This window comes from Sorex fumeus, unplaced genomic scaffold (genome assembly GCF_029834395.1).
Source record: "Sorex fumeus unplaced genomic scaffold, SorFum_2.1 ptg000309l, whole genome shotgun sequence".
NCBI classification, from domain to species: domain Eukaryota; kingdom Metazoa; phylum Chordata; class Mammalia; order Eulipotyphla; family Soricidae; genus Sorex; species Sorex fumeus.
This window is the reverse complement of record NW_026606366.1, coordinates 151,915-172,200: the sequence shown is the minus strand read 5'-3', so window position 1 is coordinate 172,200 and position 20,286 is coordinate 151,915. Positions and strand designations below refer to the sequence as shown.

At 59.5% G+C, this 20,286-nt stretch overlaps 1 protein-coding gene across 2 annotated transcripts; it reads left to right on the top strand.

The window, feature by feature from the left end:
• The first annotated feature begins 1,645 nt into the window (after nucleotides 1–1,645).
• Nucleotides 1,646–19,605, top strand: TRIP10 (thyroid hormone receptor interactor 10). Of its 2 annotated transcripts, XM_056109541.1 has the most exons (15): nucleotides 1,646–1,754; nucleotides 4,531–4,646; nucleotides 4,766–4,822; nucleotides 7,495–7,642; nucleotides 8,361–8,423; nucleotides 9,490–9,594; nucleotides 9,686–9,814; nucleotides 10,743–10,889; nucleotides 11,055–11,237; nucleotides 12,676–12,843; nucleotides 13,201–13,310; nucleotides 15,958–16,090; nucleotides 16,276–16,427; nucleotides 16,538–16,659; nucleotides 19,182–19,605. In XM_056109541.1, exons 1-15 carry the CDS (start codon nucleotides 1,731–1,733, stop codon nucleotides 19,328–19,330), a joined length of 1,806 nt encoding a protein of 601 aa, XP_055965516.1. In that variant the 5' UTR covers nucleotides 1,646–1,730; the 3' UTR covers nucleotides 19,331–19,605. The 2 variants fall into 2 exon arrangements, with proteins under 2 accessions (XP_055965516.1, XP_055965517.1); XM_056109542.1 differs by lacking the exon at nucleotides 12,676–12,843.
• The last annotated feature ends 681 nt before the right edge of the window (nucleotides 19,606–20,286 follow it).

Below are 20,286 nucleotides of genomic sequence, written 5' to 3'. Positions count from 1 at the left end.
GCTGACCGCCTGCTAAACTTTGATCCTCGCATGACCTATGGCCCCAGGTTGAAATCCCTGTGCAAGTGGAGCCTCCTATCTCAGGATGAGACAGCTGGACGGCCACTCCCAGGTCCTCAGCTGGGCTGGAGGACAGGACCCTGACCCCAGCTGAGCCAGGATCTCAAGTTGGAAACCCAGCAGGACTCGCCCCCCCACCACCACCTCCCTCCCACCCTCGACCTCGGGTGCAGAAATTGAGCTCCTGAACCCAGAGCCGGTCCAAAAAGAAGGCAAAGCTTGCTTGAACCTCCCCGGATTCAGTCGCCCCAGCAGCCTGCGCAGGGAACTGTGATCGCAGGAAGGTTTTTTTCTAGCTCAAAAGTCGCCAGCAGGTGGGGCCAGGTCCCTGCATCACTCTTTTTTTTTTTTTTTTTTTTTGCTTTTTGGGTCACACCTGGCGATGCACAGGGGTTCCTCCTGGCTCATGCACCCAGGAATTGACTCCTGGCGGTGCTCAGGGGACCCTCTGGGATGCTGGGAATCGAACCCGGGTCGGCCACGTGCAAGGCCAACGCCCTGCCCGCTGTGCTATCACTCCAGCCCGGACATCACTCTCTTGAAGTCACACCTAGGTCCTCAATACTGAAGGTCTGGCCAGCTCGATGTGTCTTGGACTAGGAGACCCCCGAGTCCCCAGCCCTAGCAGGACGTTTGTGTCACTTCCGGAGCTCTGGAGAATGCACCAAAGATTGAGGTCGAGGGCCCCTGGGGATCGCTCCCCTTTCATCCCAGAGCCGCAGAGGGTGTAAACAGACTTTTAAGAGGGAGGCCACAGACTTCCAAGTGTCCCCGCCCCGCCCCCCTCACCCCTTCCCCACTGCCCGGCCCTAGGGTCCGAGTGTCCGGACGGCTGGGGAGGGGGGGGTGGGGGTTGCAATCCAGCCAAGTTGAATCTGAATTGGCCTTAAGAGATGCCACTAGGAAACGGGCAGGTGCAAGTGCGAACTGGACGTGAGCCGGGGAGAGATCTGGGCCCGGAGCCCCAAGGACGGTCCGTCCTCAGTTTCCCGGGCGCAGAGCTGGGGAAGGGGGGGTGGGGGGAGGGAAGGCAGGATGCGGTGGGGGCGCTAATGGACCCGGCCTTGGCGAAAGGCGCGTCCCGGCCAAGATCGAAGTCCTGCCATCCGCCTTGTGGTCGGAGGGAACCAGACCATTAATGGGACCATCTGGAGCCTGGCCGGCCCGCAAGATCTGGGTGACCTCCAGGTTCTCCCCCTGCGACGGGATGGGGTGGCAGTTTGAGCGTCCCAGGCCCTTTAAGGGACGGTCGGAGGGAGAGAAGAAAAGGAAGCGCCATCTGGGGCGGGGCAGGGGTGGGGGAGGATCCGAGGGGCCTGGGAGATTGGAAGGAAAAAAAAAAACGGGTCGGGTGTCCTTTAAGAGACAGGTCCGGTGGCGTCGGGTGGCGGAGCGCTTTTAAGAGGGGGGCGGGGCGGCTCGGAGGCCCCGCCCCGCAGGCCCCGCCCTCGCCTGCTGGGATAGGCTGGTTGGCGGGGGCGGGCCCCTGAGGCTCCGCCCTCGCCTGCTGGGGTAGGCTGGTTGGCGGGGGGCGGGCCTGAGCCTCGGAGGGGGCGTGGCCCTCCCGGGAGTGGGCGGGGCGGGGCCGGGCGCACCGCCCTGGGCTGAGTCTCCCGACGGCGGGCGGCGGGGACCGGGCGCGGCGGCGGCGGGAGCAGCGGGGGGACAGCATGGATTGGGGCACGGAGCTGTGGGTGAGTCCGAGCGACCCCACTCCGAGCGCCCCTTCCCCGGGGGGCGGGGTCCGGGCCGGCGCCCCCCGCCGCCCCTGGCTGCACCCCGGCCCGACCCTCTGCCCCCCACCCCGGGGCTCTCCTTGCTGGACCGCCCCGGGGGAGGGCAGGCGGCGGCCAGTTTGCGGGAGCGGCGTCGGGAAACTGAGGCACGGGGTCCCCCGAGGGAGGAGGCCCGGCGCGGGCAGCCCCGGGCGCTGGCCGGGGCCGGGGCCGGGGCCGGGGCGGCCGGGCGAGGTCACCTATTTTGAGCGTCCCGGCCGGGCGGCGGCTTATCTTACGGCCCCTGGGTGCGTGCCCGCCGCCCGCCTGTCCGACGGGGGCGGGGGAGGGGACCCTCCGGCCACTTCGGGCCCACGTGGGACCTGGGAAGTCCGGCCCGGCCTTTCCCCTCTCCTGCACCCGGCAGTCCGGGGGTGGGGGCTTGGGACGCGCGCGGGGCCGCGTGGGGAGGGGGCTCCGGGCTCGGCGTCCGCCCCCTGCCCCAGCCTCGACCCTGGAGCCCCCGAAGATCCCCCCCACCCCTCCCAGCCCCGGCCTGGACCTCGGAGCCCCCCACGCTCTGCTCTCGGGGGTCCCCGATGATCCCCCCTCCCTCTTCCCCGCCCCGGCCTGGACCTCGGAGCCCCCCACGCTCTGCTCTCGGGGGTCCCCGATGATCCCCCCACCCCTCCCAGCCCCGGCCTGGACCTCGGAGCCCCCCACGCTCTGCTCTCGGGGGTCCCCGATGATCCCCCCACCCCTCCCAGCCCCGGCCTGGACCTCGGGGCCCCTCACGCTCTGCTCTCGGGGGTCCCCGATGATCCCCCCACCCCTCCCAGCCCCGGCCTGGACCTCGGGGCCCCCCACGCTCTGCTCTCGGGGGTCCCCGATGATCCCCCCCACCACTCCCAGCCCCCGCCTGGACTTCGGAGCCCCCCACGCTCTGCTCTCGGGGGTCCCCGATGATCCCTCCACCCCTCCCCAGCCCCGGCCTGGACCTCGGAGCCCCCCACGCTCTGCTCTCGGGGGTCCCCGATGATCCCCCCCACCCCTCCCAGCCCCGGCCTGGACCTTGGAGCCCCCCACGCTCTGCTCTCGGGGGTCCCCGATGATCCCCCCCACCCCTCCCAGCCCCGGCCTGGACTTCGGAGCCCCCCACGCTCTGCTCTCGGGGGTCCCCGAAGATCCCCCCTCCCTCCTCCCCGCCCCGGCCTGGACCTCGGAGCCCCCCACGCTCTGATCTCACGGGGGTCCCCGATGATCCCCCCCCACCCCTCCCAGCCCCGGCCTGGACTTCGGAGCCCCCCACGCTCTGCTCTCGGGGGTCCCCGAAGATCCCCCCTCCCTCCTCCCCGCCCCGGCCTGGACCTCGGAGCCCCCCACGCTCTGATCTCGGGGGTCCCCAGGTGCAGCGCGGCGCGGGCGACCCCCACCCACCCCCTGCCCAACTCCGGGATCTCCTGGGAGTCGCCGCTGTCGGGGGCGGGGCGGGCGGGCGGAACTGAGTCACTTCTCGGGGGACCCGACGGAGCCAGGATCGGGGATCGGGGATTGGGGATCCGGGGGCCGCCCCCCGCCTGCCCGGCTGGAGGGGCCCCCCCAGCAGCCGGCCGCGGGGCGCCCCGTCCCCCCCACCCAGCCCTGACTCACCGCTGCCGGGCCGGCCGGATTTTCCGGAATCTTGGGCCGGGGGGATGGGGGGGATTAGGGGAGCCGGGGGCCAGCGAGTGGCCCTGCCCGCTTCCACGCCCCCCGGGGCCCCGTCCTGGGACCCGGACCCCCCGCTGTCCGGCCGCGGCCCCGCCCTTGGTTGGGGCCCGGCCCTGCCCTTCCCGGGAAGGGGCCGGGGGTTCCCGCCGGTTTCCTGCGCCCGGGGCGGGGCCTGGAAACTCCTGGGTCGGGACCAGCCTGGCTGGGGAGGGGCCTGGCTGGGGGGGGGGTCCCCTGCAGCAAGGCCCTGACCCCCCACCCAGGATCAGTTCGACGTGGGGGCCTGGCTGGGGGGAGGGGTCCCCTGCAAGACCCTGACCCCCCACCCCTCGACCCCCGCCCAGGATCAGTTCGACGTGGGGGCCTGGCTGGGGGGAGGGGTCCCCTGCAAGACCCTGACCCCCCACCCCTCGACCCCCGCCCAGGATCAGTTTGACGTGGGGGCCTGGCTGGGGGGAGGGGTCCCCTGCAGCAGGGCCCTGACCCCCCACCCAGGATCAGCTCGACGTGGGGGCCTGGCTGGGGGGAGAGGTCCCCTGCAAGACCCTGACCCCGCCACCCCTCGACCCCCGCCCAGGATCAGTTCGACGTGGGGGCCTGGCTGGGGGGAGGGGTCCCGTGCAGCAGGGCCCTGACCCCCCACCCAGGATCAGTTCCACGTGGGGGCCTGGCTGGAGGGGGGGTCCCCTGCAAGACCCTGACCCCCCACCCAGGATCAGCTCGACGTGGGGGCCTGGCTGGGGGGAGAGGTCCCCTGCAAGACCCTGACCCCGCCACCCCTCGACCCCCGCCCAGGATCAGTTCGACGTGGGGGCCTGGCTGGGGGGAGAGGTCCCCTGCAAGACCCTGACCCCGCCACCCCTCGACCCCCACCCAGGATCAGTTCGACGTGGGGGCCTGGCTGGGGGGAGGGGTCACCTGCAAGACCCTGACCCCCCCACCCCTCGACCCCCACCCAGGATCAGTTCGACGTGGGGGCCTGGCTGGGGGGAGGGGTCCCCTGCAGCAGGACCCTGACGACCCCCCACCCCTCGCGCCCACCCAGGATCAGTTCGACGTGCTGGAGAGGCACACGCAGTGGGGGCTGGACCTGCTGGACCGATACGTCAAGTTCGTCAAAGAACGGACCGAGGTGGAGCAGACTTACGCCAAGCAGCTGAGGTGAGAAGACCCCCCGGGAGGGCCAGGGGGGCGGCGGCGCCCCGAGACGGGGGTGGGGGGGACAGGTGGGGAGGGGGGCGCGAGGCTCAGCCTGGTGGTGTCCACCTCTCGCCCCTTAGGAGCCTGGTGAAGAAATACCTGCCCAAGAGACCGGCCAAGGATGATCCTGAGTCCAAGTAAGGCTGGAGAAGGGCTAGATCGGGGGTGTGTGTGTGTGGGTCTGTGTGTGTGTGTGTTTTCTTGGGGGGCACACGCGTCCCTCCTCCTTCTCCTGTAGCCATCCCAGCTGGACCCTCATCTCTTGTGTTTTGGAGGGGGTTGTGATCTCCCTGGCTTTGCACTCAAAGCATCACTCCTACCTGTGCTGGGTGGTGGTGGGTGGGGGGGGGGGATCATAGGGCGTGAACCTGGGTCGTGCGTGTGTGTGTGTGTGTGTGTGTGTGTGTGTGTGCAGGGCAAGCGCCCTCCTCCCCTCTGTGCTACCGCTCCAGCCCCTGGCCCCTCACCTCTCCCTTACTTTCCACACGGGATCAGAGTCTAGATGCAGGACCCAGATTACCAGATTACACGGGCTGGAATCCCCAATCCACTGCTTTCTGCGCCCGTTTCCTGGAACTTTTGCCTCAGATTCCCTCTGCCTTGATTGCCCTGTTCTTCCATGCGGGTCTTGCATGTCAGTTTAGTAGTGGTGGTGCGGGTAACATGCACTGTGTGTTTAGTGGTGGTGCTGGTACAATGCACTGCATGTTAGTGGTGGTGCTGGTACAGCGCACTGCGGGTTAGTGATGGTGTCGGTGCACTGTGCAGTCAGTGATGGTGCCAGGTGCTACGCATGTCCGTGGTGGTGCCAGTGCACTGCTTGTTAGTGGTGGTGCTGCTACGGTGCACTGCGTGCGTGTTAGTGGTGGTGTCCTACCCTGCACTGTGTCAGTGGTGGTGCTGGTGCTCTGCACTGTGTTTTAGTGGTGGTGCCGGGGTGCTGCACTGCGCGTGAGTGGCGGTGCCAGTGTCTTGGTCCCAGGGTGGGGGTGGGGTGGCCCTCCTGGCTTCAGGGCTCACACATCTTTTTTTAGCCTCCGTGCTCACTGGGGGAGGTCCCACTGTCTCCCGCTGTGTTCAGGCGTAGCCAAGCAGTGCTCAGGCCGTCACATGCCGTTGCCGGGCCTGGTACTCTCAGGCCCTTGTTAAGCTGCCAGGACCTCCTGACACACGTGGGCGCCAGCAGAGATCCAATTCATGACCCCAGGCTTGCCCATGGGATAGGAGGGGCTCTCGCTAGTTACCGGATGGGGGAGGCAGAGGCAGGGTCAGATGACTTCAGCCTCCGTTTTTTCTCGTCTGTGGAACGGGGAGTGTGGTGGAGGGCTCCCCATAGGTTCGAGGAAGTTCGCCATTCCATTTTCTTTCTACTGATTTTGATTTGGGGGCCGCACCCTGCAGTGGTCAGGGTTTACTCCTCCCTCTGTGCTCAGGGATCACTTTTTGGGCTGGCTCGGGGGACGATACGGGTTCTGGGAATCGAATCTGGGCCAGCTGCGTGCAAGGCAAACACCCTCCCAGCTGTCCTTCATTCCATTTTATTCCGGGCCTCCTGCTCCAGGCTCTATAAAGCTCCAGAAATCAAATTTTGTTTCGGTGGAGCGATAGCACAGCGGGGAGGGCGTTTGCCTTGCACACGGCCGACCCGGGTTCGATTCCCAGCATCCCACAGGGTCCCCTGAGCACCGCCAGGAGTCATTCCTGAGTGCAGAGCCAGGAAAGACCCCTGAGCATCGCCAGGTGTGACCCATGACGCAAAAAAAAAAAAAAAATTTGTTTTGGTGCCTTGTTGGGCAGTAGCATCTGACCTGAACCGGTTGGTCTTGGTTTTTTGGGAGGTTACACCCAAGTAGTGTTCTGGATTTACTCCTGGCTCTGTGTTCAAGGGCCACTCCTGGAGGGGCTTGGGGGACCCTATGGGGTGCCGGGGATCGAACATAGGGTCCTTTACCTTTACCTCACTTGGGGGAAAAAAAAAAAGCAAAATAAAATAAAAACAAAACAAAACTGACATTGGGTGACTGCGCTGGTCCCATGGGGCTGAGGTAACATTAGCAACTGTCTCCCCGTCCCCAACCCCTTAGTTAATCATTTTGAGATCCGAAATGCATCCCACACAGGATCGGGTTAGGGGATTTATTTATTCTTAAATTTTTTTGCTTTTTGGGTCACACCTGGTGATGCACAGGGGTTACTCCTGGCTCTGCGCTCAGGACTCACTCCTGGCGGTGCTCAGGGGACCCTATGGGATGCTGGGAATCGAACCCGGGTCGGCCGTGTGCAAGGCAAAGGCCCTACCCGCTGTGCTATCTCTCCAGCCCTGGGGTTAGGGGATTTAGATCCAAATTTTTGCTCATTTGTTCCGGGGCCACACCCGGCGTTCCTGAGTACTGACTCCTGACTCTGTGCTCAGGGATCACTCCTGGTGGACTCGGGGGACTATCTGGGGTGCGGAGGATCAAACCCGGGTCAGCCCTGCATAAGGCAAGCTCCATCCCCGCCGTACTATAGTTCCAGCCCCATGGACAATGACTTTAGGTGGTGTTGGGAGGAATGTCTTGGTGAAGATGTGTGTGTGTGGGGGGGAGGGTGGGGGGGGCGGAGCGATAGTACAGTGGGTCGGGCATTTGCCTGACACATGTCGGACCCGGGTTCGATCTCTGGCATCCCATAGGGTCCCCCAAGCACCGCCAGGAGTCATTCCTGGGTGCAGAGCCAGGAGTAACCTCTGTGCATCGCTGGATGTGACCCAAAAAGAAAAATGAAAAAAAAGGTGTGACAGTGACCTTTGTCTTTCCACCGTGTTCAGGTTCAGCCAACAGCAGTCCTTCGTGCAGATTCTCCAGGAAGTGAACGACTTCGCAGGCCAGCGGGAGCTGGTGGCCGAGAACCTTAGCGTCCGGGTGTGCTTGGAGCTGGCCAAGTTCTCACAGGAGATGAAACAGGAGAGGAAGATGGTGTGTGAGCTCCTCCTGGTGTGCTCCCCAAGCGAACACCCCTGCAGCCTAGGGCGGGAAGCCTGATTTCTTCTGCTTTGGATTTTTTTTTTTTGTGGGGGGGGTCACACCCGGCGATGCTCAGGGGTTCCTCCTGGCTCTGCACTCAGGAATCACTCCTGGCAGTGCTCGGGGGGACCCTATGGGATGCTGGGAATCGAACCCAGGTCTCCGCGTGCAAGGCAAACACAGCCTTATCTGCTGTGCCATCGCTCCAGCCCTCCTTTATTTTTTTTTTTGATTTTTAAAAATAATCTTTGTTGGGGCTGGAGCGATAGCACGGCGGGTAGGGCGTTTGCCTTGCACGCAGCCAACATGGCCGACCCAGGTTCGATTCCCAGCAGCCCATAGGGTCCCCTGAGCACCGCCAGGAGTGATTCCTGAGTGCATGAGCCAGGAGGAACCCCTGAGCATCGCTGGGTGTGACCCAAAAAGCAAAAAAAAAAAAAAAAAAATCTTTGTTTCATTCTGGGACCACACTGGGCTGATTCTCAGGGCTTATACTCCTGGCGCTGTGCTCGGGGATCACTCCTGGAGGCTCTGGGAATTTTATTGAGTTGCCAGGAATCGAACCCGGGTTGGCTGCGTGCAAGGCAAATGCCTTCCCTGTTGGACTCTCACTCTGGCCCTGAAACCAGTTCTCTTCTTCTTTTTCTTCTTCTTCTTCTTCTTCCCACAGCACTTCCAAGAAGGTCGTCGGGCCCAGCAGCAGCTGGAAAATGGCTTCAAACAGCTGGAGAATGTGAGTTGGTGGGCGGGGAGGGCGGCTCTGGGCACAGGACAAGTGTGCCTGGTCCGAGAAGCGGCCTCCTCTGCTCCCCACCCCCCAACCACCCTGCACCCTTCCTTTCCCTGTGGGTTCCCAGCATACCCACCTCTTCTTGTTTGTTGAGCGATAAGGTTTTTGGTTTTGTATTTGCGCTATGCTCAGGGCTCAGCGATGCTCAGGGCTGACTCCTGGCTCTGCATTCAGGGTATCACTCCTGGCGGTTTTCGGGGGACACTTTGGGATGCTGGCATTCACCTCATGCCTTGCAGACACCCTCCCTGCTGTACTCTGTCATGAATTTTTCTTAAATTTTTTTTTTTTTTTTTTTTTTTTTTTTTTTTTTGCTTTTTTGGGTCACATCCGGGGATGCTCAGGGGTTCCTCCTGGCTCTGCACTCAGGAATCACTCCTGGCGGTGCTCGGGGGACCAGAGAGGATGCTGGGAATCGAACCCGGGTCGGGCCGCATGCAAGGCAAACGCCCTCCCCGCTGTGCTATTGCTCCAGCCCCCTCTTAAATATGTTGTCATTGTTTTTGGCTTAGTGCTCACACTTGGTGGTGCTCAGGGCCGACTCCTGGCTTTGTGTTCAGGGATCAGTCTTGGAGGTGCTCAGGGGGACTCTGTGGGGTGCTGGGGATTGAACCCGGGTCAGGCCGCGTGCAAGGCAAACGCCCTCCCTGCTATCTACGTGGTGTCTTCTCTCCGGCCCTTGAGTAATGCCTTCTTGAAACTGTTTTCTCTTTTGATTTTGGTTTTTGCTTTTGTTTGGGGGGGGGGGGGTGCTTAGCTGGTGGTGCTCAGCCCCTCGGTGCTCCCAGCTCCGCACTCAGGAGTGCTCCCTGCAGACCTTGGGGAGTAAATACTACAGTGCTGGGAATTGTACCCCAGGCCTCCTGCAAGCAAAGCCTGCAATCCAGCCCCCTGGAAATGTCTCTCCCGCTCTGGCCACCCAGAATCTCTGGTGTCCCAGCCTCCTCCGTGCCGGGGCGGGGGGGGGGGGGGGTGGTGACTCCCCGATTTGGTTCCGTCCCTGACACAGAGTAAACGGAAGTTTGAGCGCGATTGTCGGGAGGCGGAGAAGGCCGCGCAGACGGCAGAGAGACTTGACCAAGATATCAACGCCACCAAGGCCGACGTGGAGAAGGTGCTGGCCGGCTCAAGGGCCCGGGGTCAGGGTGGGGCCTGGCCAGAACCTGCCGTGACCTCTGTGTGTGTGTGTGTATCTGGTTTCTCAGGCCAAGCATCAGGCCCACCTTCGGAATCACATGGCCGAAGAAAGCAAAAACGAATACGCCGCCCAGTTACAGCGCTTCAACCGAGACCAGGCCCACTTCTATTTCTCCCAGATGCCCCAGATATTTGACGTGAGTGCTCCAGGCTCCGCCAGCGCCCCACCTTCCTCCCCTAAGCCCCAGAATTAGCTGACTCCTATGCGCCCATCAAAACCCCAACGGCAATGCCCCCGTTGCCAGAAGGAAAATGGGAGAATTCATTAGCAGCAAAGAGGAAGCAGGAGCGAATTCTTTTCTCTCTGCCACAGATGTTTGAGATTTTTTTCCCCTTTTTTTTCTTCTAAGCCCCACTAACCCGCACACGTCCTATGAAAAGTTTCAAACGACCCTGCGTTTATTTTGTAGTCCACCCTATATCACACTCTCGGCCCTAACTGTAGAGTCTGGCATTGCCTGCACCCAGTGTCTGCCTTTTCTTCGAAGCCCTTGATGCCGGGGTGTTCCCCCAGGAATCTGCCTGACCCCGTGTCTCCCCTGTCCAAATTCTGTGTGCTCGGGGAGAGAGGTGGGGGGTGGGGGGCAGAGAGAGAGAAGAAAGAGAGAGAGAGAGAGAGATTAAATGGGTAAGATGCACTGTGCTGACCTTGCATGCAGCCAATCCAGGTTCGATTCGATTCCTGGTACCACACAGGGCTTCCTGAGTGCAGAGCCAGGAGTCAGCCCTGAGCACTGTTGCATGTGGCCAAAAAAAAAAAAAAAAAGAAAACACAGGGGCCAGAGCGATAGCAGAGTGGTTAGGGCGTTTGCCTTGCACGCGGCCGACCCGGGTTCGATTCCCAGCATCCCATAGGGTCCCCTGAGCACCGCCAGGAGTAACTCCTGAGTGCAGAGCCAGAAGGAACCCCTGTGCATCGCCGGGTGTGACCCCCCCAAAAAAACCCTAAAAAATAATAAAAAAAAAACAACAACAAAGCAACAACAAAAAAAAACAATTCTCAGAGCTCCCCTGACACGGCCCCTCCCCTGAGCTTCTGGCTAACGTCCTTCGCTCCCCCGGCAGAAGCTGCAGGACATGGACGAGCGCAGGACCGCCCACCTGGGCACCGGCTATGGACTCCTGTCAGAGGCCGAGCTGCAGGTGGTGCCCATCATTGCCAAGTGCTTGGAGGGCATGAAGGTGGCAGCGGAAGCAGTGGATGCCAAGAACGTGGGTACCTGGTCTGGGGCGGGGATGTGTGCAGGGGGACAGAGACAGAGACAGACAGACAGACAGACACACACACACACACACACAGAGCGGGGACCAGCCAGCCCAGCCTCAGAACTCACACAGACCACCCCGCGCCTCCCATCCACCCACTTCCTTCCCCAGGACTCCAAAGTGCTCGTGGAACTGCATAAATCCGGCTTCGCCCGCCCGGGCGACGTGGAATTCGAAGATTTCAGCCAGCCCATGAACCGGGCCGCCTCGGACAGCAGCCTGGGAGCCCCGTCCGACGGTCGCACCCCGGGCCGCAGCCGTGCCAAGCTCTGGCCCTTTGGCAAGAAGAACAAGGTGGGGGCCGGGGCCCTTGGGAGGGCCGGAGGTGGAGTTGGTGTGTTGGTGGAGGGGGCAGGAGGTGGGTGTGAGCACCGCCCGCGGGGGGGGCCCCCACTGAGTCAGCGCCAACGGCGGAACGCTGAGTCCCAGGGAGGAATTTTCCTCTTGGCTGCCAGCCCGGGTTAGAGGGAAGGAAAACGGGCCGGTGATTGGCCTGGGAGTCCCTCGAGGTTTGGAGGGCCAGGGAGGGGCCCCCCGGCGTGTCCACAGGATGCCAGGAGAACCGGTGGTAGAATTTGGGGCTCAGGAGACTGGTGGCCTGAGGGGGTTCCCATCCCGGCCCTCGCGGTGGGGGTCTAGGTTCCCCTAGTCTCAACCTTCAGGGATTTTTTAATTTGTATTATTTTTTGCTTTTTGGGTCAGACCCAGCAAGGCTCAGGGGTTCTTCCTGGCTCCGCACTCAGGAATCACTCTTGGTTTGCTCGGGAGACCTGATGGGATGTCGGGGATCGAACCCGGGTTGGCTGTGTGCAAGGCAAACCCCGCTGGACTATTGCTCCGGTCCCCCTCAGGGAAATTTTCCCCCCCCCTCCTATGGCTTTCAGTGTCAGGGACCTCCCTGGACACCCCCTGGTGACCTCACCCCCTTAGGGGTCTTGCTTGTTCCCCCGTACTCTTCCCCAGGTCAACGGCATCGCCCCCCCCACCCCAACCCCGGCTCATTATTTTCCTGCCTTTGAACCCCCCCCTCCCCACCCACACGCACCTGCCAGCTTGCTCCCACTCACCTGTCCGGGACCTCGATTCCTGCCCCGGGGTCCCCCTTTGCCTTTAAGACTGTGAGCCCAGAAAGCTGGGAGGAAGGGGAGACGTCTTTCACACACACACACACACACACACACACACACACACACACACACACACCCCAACTTCCCATCCCAGTCTAGCTACGGGACATAAACGAGGGTATGTGGGTGGGGTGGACGCAGCAGGATGGGTCTGGCCTTCTGGGTCACAGTCGACTGTCCCCTGTGTACCCTCACCCCTCCGCCTTTTTTTTTTTTTTTTTTTTTGCTGTTCTTTGCATGCATTTGCATTTACATTTTTAAATTTTCTGTGTGGTTGTGCATCTTAAGTTGTGGTTTTCTTACTGTTTTTTTTTTTTCTGTTGTTGTTTGTTTTTTGTTTCTGTTTTTCCTCTTCTCCGTCTTGGGTTTCCTCCCCCCCTCCCTCACTCCCTGTCTCCCTCCCTCCTTTCTCTCCCTCTTTCTCTCTTCCTCTTTCTCCCTGCCTCTCTCTCTCTCTCTCTTCCTCTCTCATCTCTCTCTCTCTCTCCTCTTTCTCTCTCCTCATTGTGTCAATTGTTCCATCCATCTGCCCTCTCCCACCCACCTGGTCCTTACCTCTACTGTTCCTGACCCATCCCACCCACCCCCTGGCCCCCCGCCGGTAGCCGCGCCCCCCACCTCTCACCCCGCGGGGGGGCCCCCTGCCCTCGGTGTTACCCAATGGACCCCCGTCCCCCCGATCCGGCCTCGACCCCTTGGCCATACTGAGCGAGATCAGTAAGTCGGTCAAACCCCGGCTAGCATCCTTCCGCAGCTTCCGAGGTAGCCGTGGGGTAAGTGAGTCCTCGCTCCGACTCCCCAGGGGGCGGGCAGTAGGAGGAATGGGGGCCCAGCCCACCCAGCGGCCATGCGGGTGGCGGGATCCTGGGCTCGCTTTCTGCCGCAGGCCGGGTCCCCCTCCTCCCCGGAGCCCGACCCAGGTCTTGCTTTGCTGCTCAGTGCATGGCCTTGCCCCCCTCCAAAAATAAAAAATAAAAAAAAGAGAGAGAGAGAGAGAAAAAAAAATCTGGCGTGGGAAGGAAGGATTCGATGTGTCAGGAGCATCTTAGAACCTGGACACAGGGAGTCCTCCACGAACCGCAAATTCAGCATCTTGCTCCCTGACCCCCCCCCCCCCCCCAACTCTACAGACTGTGGCGACCGAAGATTTTAGCCATCTGCCCCCGGAGCAGCAGAGAAAGCGGCTTCAGCAGCAGCTGGAGGAAAGGAACCGGGAGCTGCAGAAGGAGGTTGACCAAAGGTGAGTGGTGGGGGGAGAACGGGGAGGGGCTGGGGTATGCAGGTCACTCTGTCCACGCTCGAGTGACCTGGAATGAGGCTCCGAGATTCCCCCGAGCCAGTCCCAGGCACCTGGGGCTCGAGAGACGCTTTCCGCCACACGTGGAAGAAATGCTTACCTCCACCTTCTTGTGAGTCATTCCGGTAAACAGAAGAAGAAAGCCACCTGCCCCACCGCCACCTCCCCCAGCTCTCCCTTCTCCCATGAGCAAGCATTGGGGAAATCCATCACGGTCACGGTCACAGTCCTCCCGTTGTTCATCGATTTGCTCGAGCGGGCCCAGTAACGTCTCCATCGTGAGACTTGTTGTTACTGTGTCTGGCATATCCAGTACGTCACGGGGAGCTTGCCAGGCTCTGCCGTGCGGGCGAGATCCTCTCGGTAGCTTGCCGGGCTCTCCGAGAGGGGCGGAGGAATCGAACTCGGGTTGGCCATTTTGGCTGCGTGCAAGGCAAACGCCCTACCACTATGCCATCATATAATGTTGGGGCCAGAGCCCTAGTACAGTGGGCAGGACAGCTTGCCTTGATTGGCTGACCCTGTTCGATTCCTGGCAGCCCATAGGGTCCCCCAAGCCTGCCAGATGTGATTCCTGAGCACAGAGCCAGAACTGGGTTCTGCCAGGTGTGGCCCGCACAAAAACAGACAAGCAAAAATCTGGGGCTAGAGCAATAGGACAGTGCAGAAGGTACTTGCCTTGCACGCGGCTGACCCAGGTTCAATCCTCAGCATCCCATAGGGTTCCCTGAGCCCTGCCAGGAGTGATTCCTGAGTGCACAGCCAGGAGGAAGCCCTGGGCATCACCGGGTGTGGCCCAAAATCAGGGGGGAAAAAAAATAGCACAGCAGGTACAGTGAGGAGGGCCTTGTCTTGTACTTGGCTGACCCAGGTTCAATCCCCAGCATCCCATAAGGTCCCCCATCACACTGAGAGTAATTCCGGAGTAGTACAGAGCCTGGAGAACCCCTGAGCATCACCTAGTGGGGCCTAAACACACACACACACACCAAAAAAAACCAAAAACAGAAAAAGGCTGTTTCAAGCTCAGTGGTCTGTAGACTTCGTTGATATGTACTGGCCTTAATCCTGCACTGCCGGACTCACTCTCGGCAGGGGAGACTCTCCCAGGAGTTGACGAGTCTTCCTAAGAGCCCACGAGGCCAGCCCGAGTCCCGCCTGTCTTATTTCTGTAGGGCTCCGAGCCCAGTGCCTGGAACAATGCCTGGTACTCAGTCAAGTGCTCACAAAGTATCTGGCTAGGTTCCGATGAGTGTTTGTTTTTGGCTTAGGGGACCACACCCAGCAGTGCTCAGGACTGATTCCTGCCAGGGCTGGAACCCAGCACCCTGCCCACTCTGTTCTCTCTTCAGCACCACAGATTTGATTTTTTTTTTTTTGCCCCCGATTGTCCTGGCTTTGGGGCCCACCTCTGGCCAGGGGTGGCCTCTCTCTGGCCCCAGGGAATGTCTCACCATGAGATTCTGCTCCCGTCTCCACCACTCACCCTCTCTCCCACTCTTATCTCGTACACGTCGGGAGCACCCCACGCCAGGAAGGGATTTTATTATTGTTTGCTTTGTTTTGCTTTTTGTTTGTTTCGTTTTTTCGTTTCGTTTTTTTTGAGCCACGCCCAGCAGTGCCCAGGGCTGACTCCCGGCTCTGCACTCAGGGATCACGCCCAGTGGGGGCCCAGGGGACCCTCTGCAGTGCCTAGGAAATAGAACCCAGCTTGGCTTGAGCAAGACAAGCCCCTTCTCCACTGTACTATCATTCTGGCCCCTGGTTTTTTTTTGTTTGTTTGTTTGGTTTTTTTTTTTTTTTGCTTTTTGGGTCACACCCGGCGATGCACAGGGGTTCCTCCTGGCTCTGCACTCAGGAATCACTCCTGGCGGTGCTCGGGGGACCATATGGGATGCTGGGAATTGAACCTGGGTCGGCCACGTGCAAGGCAAACGCCCTCCCCGCTGTGCTATTGCTCCAGCCCCCTGGCCCCTGTTTTTGCTTTTGTGTGTGTGTGTGTGTGTGTGTGTGTCATACCCAGTGGTACTCAGGACTAACTCCTGGCTCAGAGATTGCTCCTGGCAGGCTTGAGGGACCCTCTAGGGTGTGGGAATCAACCCAGGTCAGCTGTGTACAAGGAAGCACCCTCCTTGCTAACTCTTTCTCCAGGATCCCCTGTTTTGTTTTGTTTTTTCTTTTTGGGGGGAGCACATTTTTGCTTATGCAGTGCCGGAATCAGACCACGCATGCAAGGCCAGCACGCCATTCCCTGTCCTGTCTCTGCACACCCCCCGTTTTTTTTTTTTTTTTTGTTTGTTTTTTTTTAGCGAGGGTCCAGAGTAGTAGTACAGTGGGTAAAGCGCTTGTCTTGCACATTGCAGACTTGGGTTCGATCCCTGGCATCCCATAGGATCCCCCGGGAATCTCCAGGAATAATTCCTGAGCGCAGAGCCAGGAGTCAGCCCTGAACATCGCCGGGTGTGGTCCCCAAGATAAAAAAAAAAAACCAAAAATCCAACTTGTTAAAAAATAGATTTGTCATCGGTGTGTCCTAGCTCTGAGTCATGATGCTGGGACCCTTCTTTCTTATCTCTCCGCCCGCTCCCAGGGAAGCCCTGAAGAAAATGAAGGACGTCTATGAGAAGACGCCCCAGATGGGGGACCCCGCCAGCCTGGAGCCCCGCATCGCAGAGACCCTGAGCAACATCGAGAGACTCAAGTTGGAAGTGCAGAAGTATGAGGTCAGGGAAGACCCTGGGGAGAGGCGGGCCCCCCCCCCCCACCCCCCCGGACGCTGAGTCACTGTGTGCAAGGAGGGAGGGGACCTGCCAGCTGTTTCTCATCACCGGCTGGGGTGTGCAGAGGTCAGTCCGGGAAACCCTCTGTGCTCCGGAGGGAAGTGACCACGTGTGTCCCTTGCTCTCAGGCGTGGCTGGTGGAAGCAGAGAGCCGGGTCCTGAGTAATCGGGGAGACACGCTGAGCCGCCACCCCCGGCCCCCCGACCCCCCGACCAGCGCCCCCCCTGACAGCAGCAGTAGTGGCAGTAATAATAGCGGATCCCAGAACAACAAGGAGAGGTGAGGTGGGGCGGGGGCAGGTGGTCAGAGCGGGAGCTGGGTCAGGGCGCAGGGCTCCCCCCGCCCCCCATCTCCCCTGGTCCTCACTTGGCTCTACTCCTGCCTTCCAGTTCTGAAGAACCCCCCTCAGAGGAAGGTCCGGACGCCCCCATCTACACAGAGTTTGATGAGGACTTTGAAGAAGAGCCCACATCCCCCATTGGTCACTGCGTGGCTGTCTACCACTTTGAAGGTGCGGACGGTTTACAGGGGTGCATTGGTGGCTTGAAAGTGGGGGGGTCGCCCTTGGCCAGGGCTGCTGCTTATTGGGGGGAGGGCTGGTATAAGGTATGATTTATTTTTTCTTTTTGGCTTTTGGGATCACACCCAGCATACTCATGGCTCTGCACTCAGGAATTCTCCTGGCGGTGCTCCAGGGATCACATGGGATACCCAGGGATTGAACCCAGGTTGGCCACCGGCATGGCAAACGCCTTCCCCGCTGTACTATCGCTCCGGCTTGGTATAGGAGTTTCTAGTGGTGCATAAGGGACCCAGGATCACTTCTGGCAATATTTGACCGTCCAGGCGGGAGTTCAGTATGGGGGTCTGAGAAACGCAGTATTGCTCAGATCCTGAGGTGCTGAGGACCCCTTGGGTCAGTCACATCTGGTGATGCTTGTGGGGGTCCCAGGGGGTTGCATCTGGCAATGTCCCAGGCATGCAGTGCTAGGGATCAGACCCAGGTCAGGCACATGCCAAGCCTGCACCCTGACCCCCGTACTATCTCTTAACATGCCCTTTTTTTTTTTTAATATTTTTTTTTTATTTTTAGTGAAACACCATGAGGTACAGTTGTAGATTTACAATTTTTTGTGCTTGGGTTTCGATTATACAATGATCAAATACCCATCCCTCCACCAGTGCCCATTTTCCACCACCATGGATAATATCCCTCCCACCCCCATCCCTCCCATCTCACCCTGCCTCTGTGGCAGGGCAATCCCCTGTGTTCTCTCTCTCCTTTTGGGTGTTGTGGTCTGCAAAAGAGGCATTGAGTGGCAAACATGTTCAGTCCATAGTCTCCTTTCAACATGCATCTCCCCTCCTGGGAGGATCCTCCAAACACCCTTTATTTGGTGCTCCCTTCTCTATCTGAGCTGCCCTTTCCCCTAGAATGCCCGAACATGCCCTTTTTTGTTGGTTTTGGGTGCTCAGCCTTACTCCTGGCTCTGAGCTCAGGGATCGCTCCAGGTGGGTCTCAGGGAACCTCAGTGCAGTGCCAAGAGTTAAAGCTGGTTCTGCCACGTGCAAGGCAAGTGCCTTAATCCCTGTCCTCTCCCTGCCTCACTTCCTTGAATTTCTTGAAAGTTGCATCTAAAGGGCCAGAGAGGGCTGGAACTATAGCACGGCGCGTAGGGCGTTTGCTTTGCATGCGGCCGCCAACCGGGTTCGATTCCTAGGATCCCAGATGGTCCCCGGAGCACCGCCAGGAGTCATTCCTGAGTGCAGAGCCAGGAGGAACCCCTGTGCATCGCTGGGCGTGACCCCCCCCAAAAAAAGAAAGAAAAAGAAAAAAAGAAAAAGGGCCAGAGAGACAGGTTAAGGCACTTTGCCTTGCGTGCAGCGGATCCCAGTTCAATCCCTGACATGGTGCAGATTTCCCGAGCACAGAACACAGAGCACAGAGCTCTGAGCACCGCCCCCCCCAACAAACAACAATGAAATTTGCATAAAGCACACCTGAGCACCCCCTTTTGTTTTTAACGTAGGAGTTCTGCTATTTATTCAGCCACTGATTAGCTGATTGAATTGGGCATGAACTCCACCTTACTTTTTTTTTTTCATTTTTTTTTATAATTTTATTTATTGCATCACCGTGAGAGCAGTTACAAAGCTTTTGGGTCTAAGTCTCGATCATACAATGAAACACCCATACCTTCACCATTGCCCATTCTCCACCACCAAAAACCCCAGTATATCCCCATCCCACACCCTCCTCCTACCTGGGGGGCAGATGATTTCCACATTAATCTCTCTCTCTACTTTGATCACATTCAATATTTTGACACCAGACCCACCATTATGATTTGAGATTTTACCCCAACACTCAGATCTGCTGAAAAGGCAACAGCAGACAATTTGTTTTCTATTGCAGGTTATGAATAACATATGATGTCGCGTGGCTGCAGTTGGGCCATGTGATTTTGAAATTCCGAAATTTTAGCACTTAAATCTGGAGGGATTTCTGCCAAAAGCCACTGGATTCCGAGATTTGCTCCTGAGTCTCTGGGATCATGGCCGTTGAGCAGCTTGATCAGGAGCCAGAGAGGCCGTTCGTGGGTGATGACTTGGGGGTCTCACTGGGGTGGGGAGGACAGGCCCCGGTCCACCCCTATCCCATGAGGCCCAACAAGTTTCCTCACTGCGGGCCCAAGCCTGACTGTCCAGTGGCTCTGGAGGATGGCGGCCACTGAGCCGCCAGGGGGGATCAGTCGGAGGGACAACACCCTTTCCCCCTGGGGTGGCCTGGCGACAGTAACATACTGTGGGGTCCAGACGCATTTCTGCGAAAATCCACTGGGTTCCGAGATTTGCTCCTGAGTCTCTGGGATCATGGCCATTAAGTGGCTTGACCAGGAGCCAGAAAGGCCATTGGTGGGCGATGACTTGGGGTCTCATTGGGGTGGGGAGGACAGGCCCGGCGCCACCCCCATCCCGGGTGGCCCAAAATACCACACCTGAGCACGCCCTGACCCCCACCCCCCACCCCAGGCTCCAGCGAGGGCACCGTCTCCATGGACGAGGGCGAGGATCTCAGCTTGATGGAAGAGGACAAAGGCGACGGCTGGACCCGAGTCCGGCGGAAACAGGGAGGGGAGGGCTACGTCCCCACCTCCTACCTCCGGGTCACGCTTAACTGAACCCAACTCAGGGTGCGAAGGGGAGGGGGCGTCGGCTGCTGCTTCCGGCCCACGGGGGCGTCCCAGGACCTACGCACTTTATTTGGGCCCCCTCCCCGCTGCCCCCGCCGTGGCTTCGGCTGAGACCTGTGTAGCCTGCTGCCCCCCTCACCACCGCCCCCCTCTCGACCCGCTGTGCCTTCGACCACCGATGTACATATTCCGATGTCATTATTATTTTTTTTCTGACGCTCGGCCAGGGCTGTTATGTTTTATATATAAAAGAGAAAAAATGATATCAAGCTCCAGGAGTGGGGAGTTTCTTTGGGAGGTCCCTGGGATGTCGGGGGGACGGGGGGGGCACACAGGGTGTGTCTGCCGGGAGAGATGGATTTTTTTTTCTGTTTTATTTTTTATTTATTTTTAATTTTTTTTATTAGTGAAACACCATGAGGTACAGTTGTAGACTTACAAATTTTTGTGCTTGGGTTTCAGTTATACAATGGTCAAATACCCATCCCTCCACCAGTGCCCATTTCCCACCACCACGGATCCCAGAATCCCTCTTACCCCCCATCCCCCCATCCTACCCTGCCTCTGTGGCAGGGAATTCCCTTTTGTTCTCTCTCCCTCCTTTTGGGTCCTGTGGTCTGCAAAAGAGGCATTGAGTGGCAATCATGTTCGGTCTATAGACTACTTTCAGCATGCTTCTCCCACCCTGGGAGGATCCTCCCAACACCCTTTACTTGGTGCTCCCTTCTCTATCTGAGCTCCCTTTCCCCCTAGCACGTGTGGCTGGCCTCCAAGTCATGGAGCAAAATTCCTGGTACTAATCTCAGCCACTCCTGGGTGTTAGTCTCCCATTTTGTTGCTTTATGTTCCCCAGATGAAGGCAATCTTTCTGTGTGTCTGAGAGATGGATTTTTGATGGATTTTTAAAAAGGTGCTTCGGGGTTCCCAGAGGGATTGAGGAAGGT

Bases quoted from the DNA above. Each gene is read 5' to 3' on its own strand.
- TRIP10 (XM_056109541.1), top strand. From the start codon at position 1,731: ATGGATTGGGGCACGGAGCTGTGG. The intron at 4,647-4,765 runs GTGAGAAGACCC...CTCGCCCCTTAG, and splicing joins ACTTACGCCAAGCAGCTGAG to GAGCCTGGTGAAGAAATACC. The intron at 16,660-19,181 runs GTGCGGACGGTT...CCCCCACCCCAG, and splicing joins GGCTGTCTACCACTTTGAAG to GCTCCAGCGAGGGCACCGTC.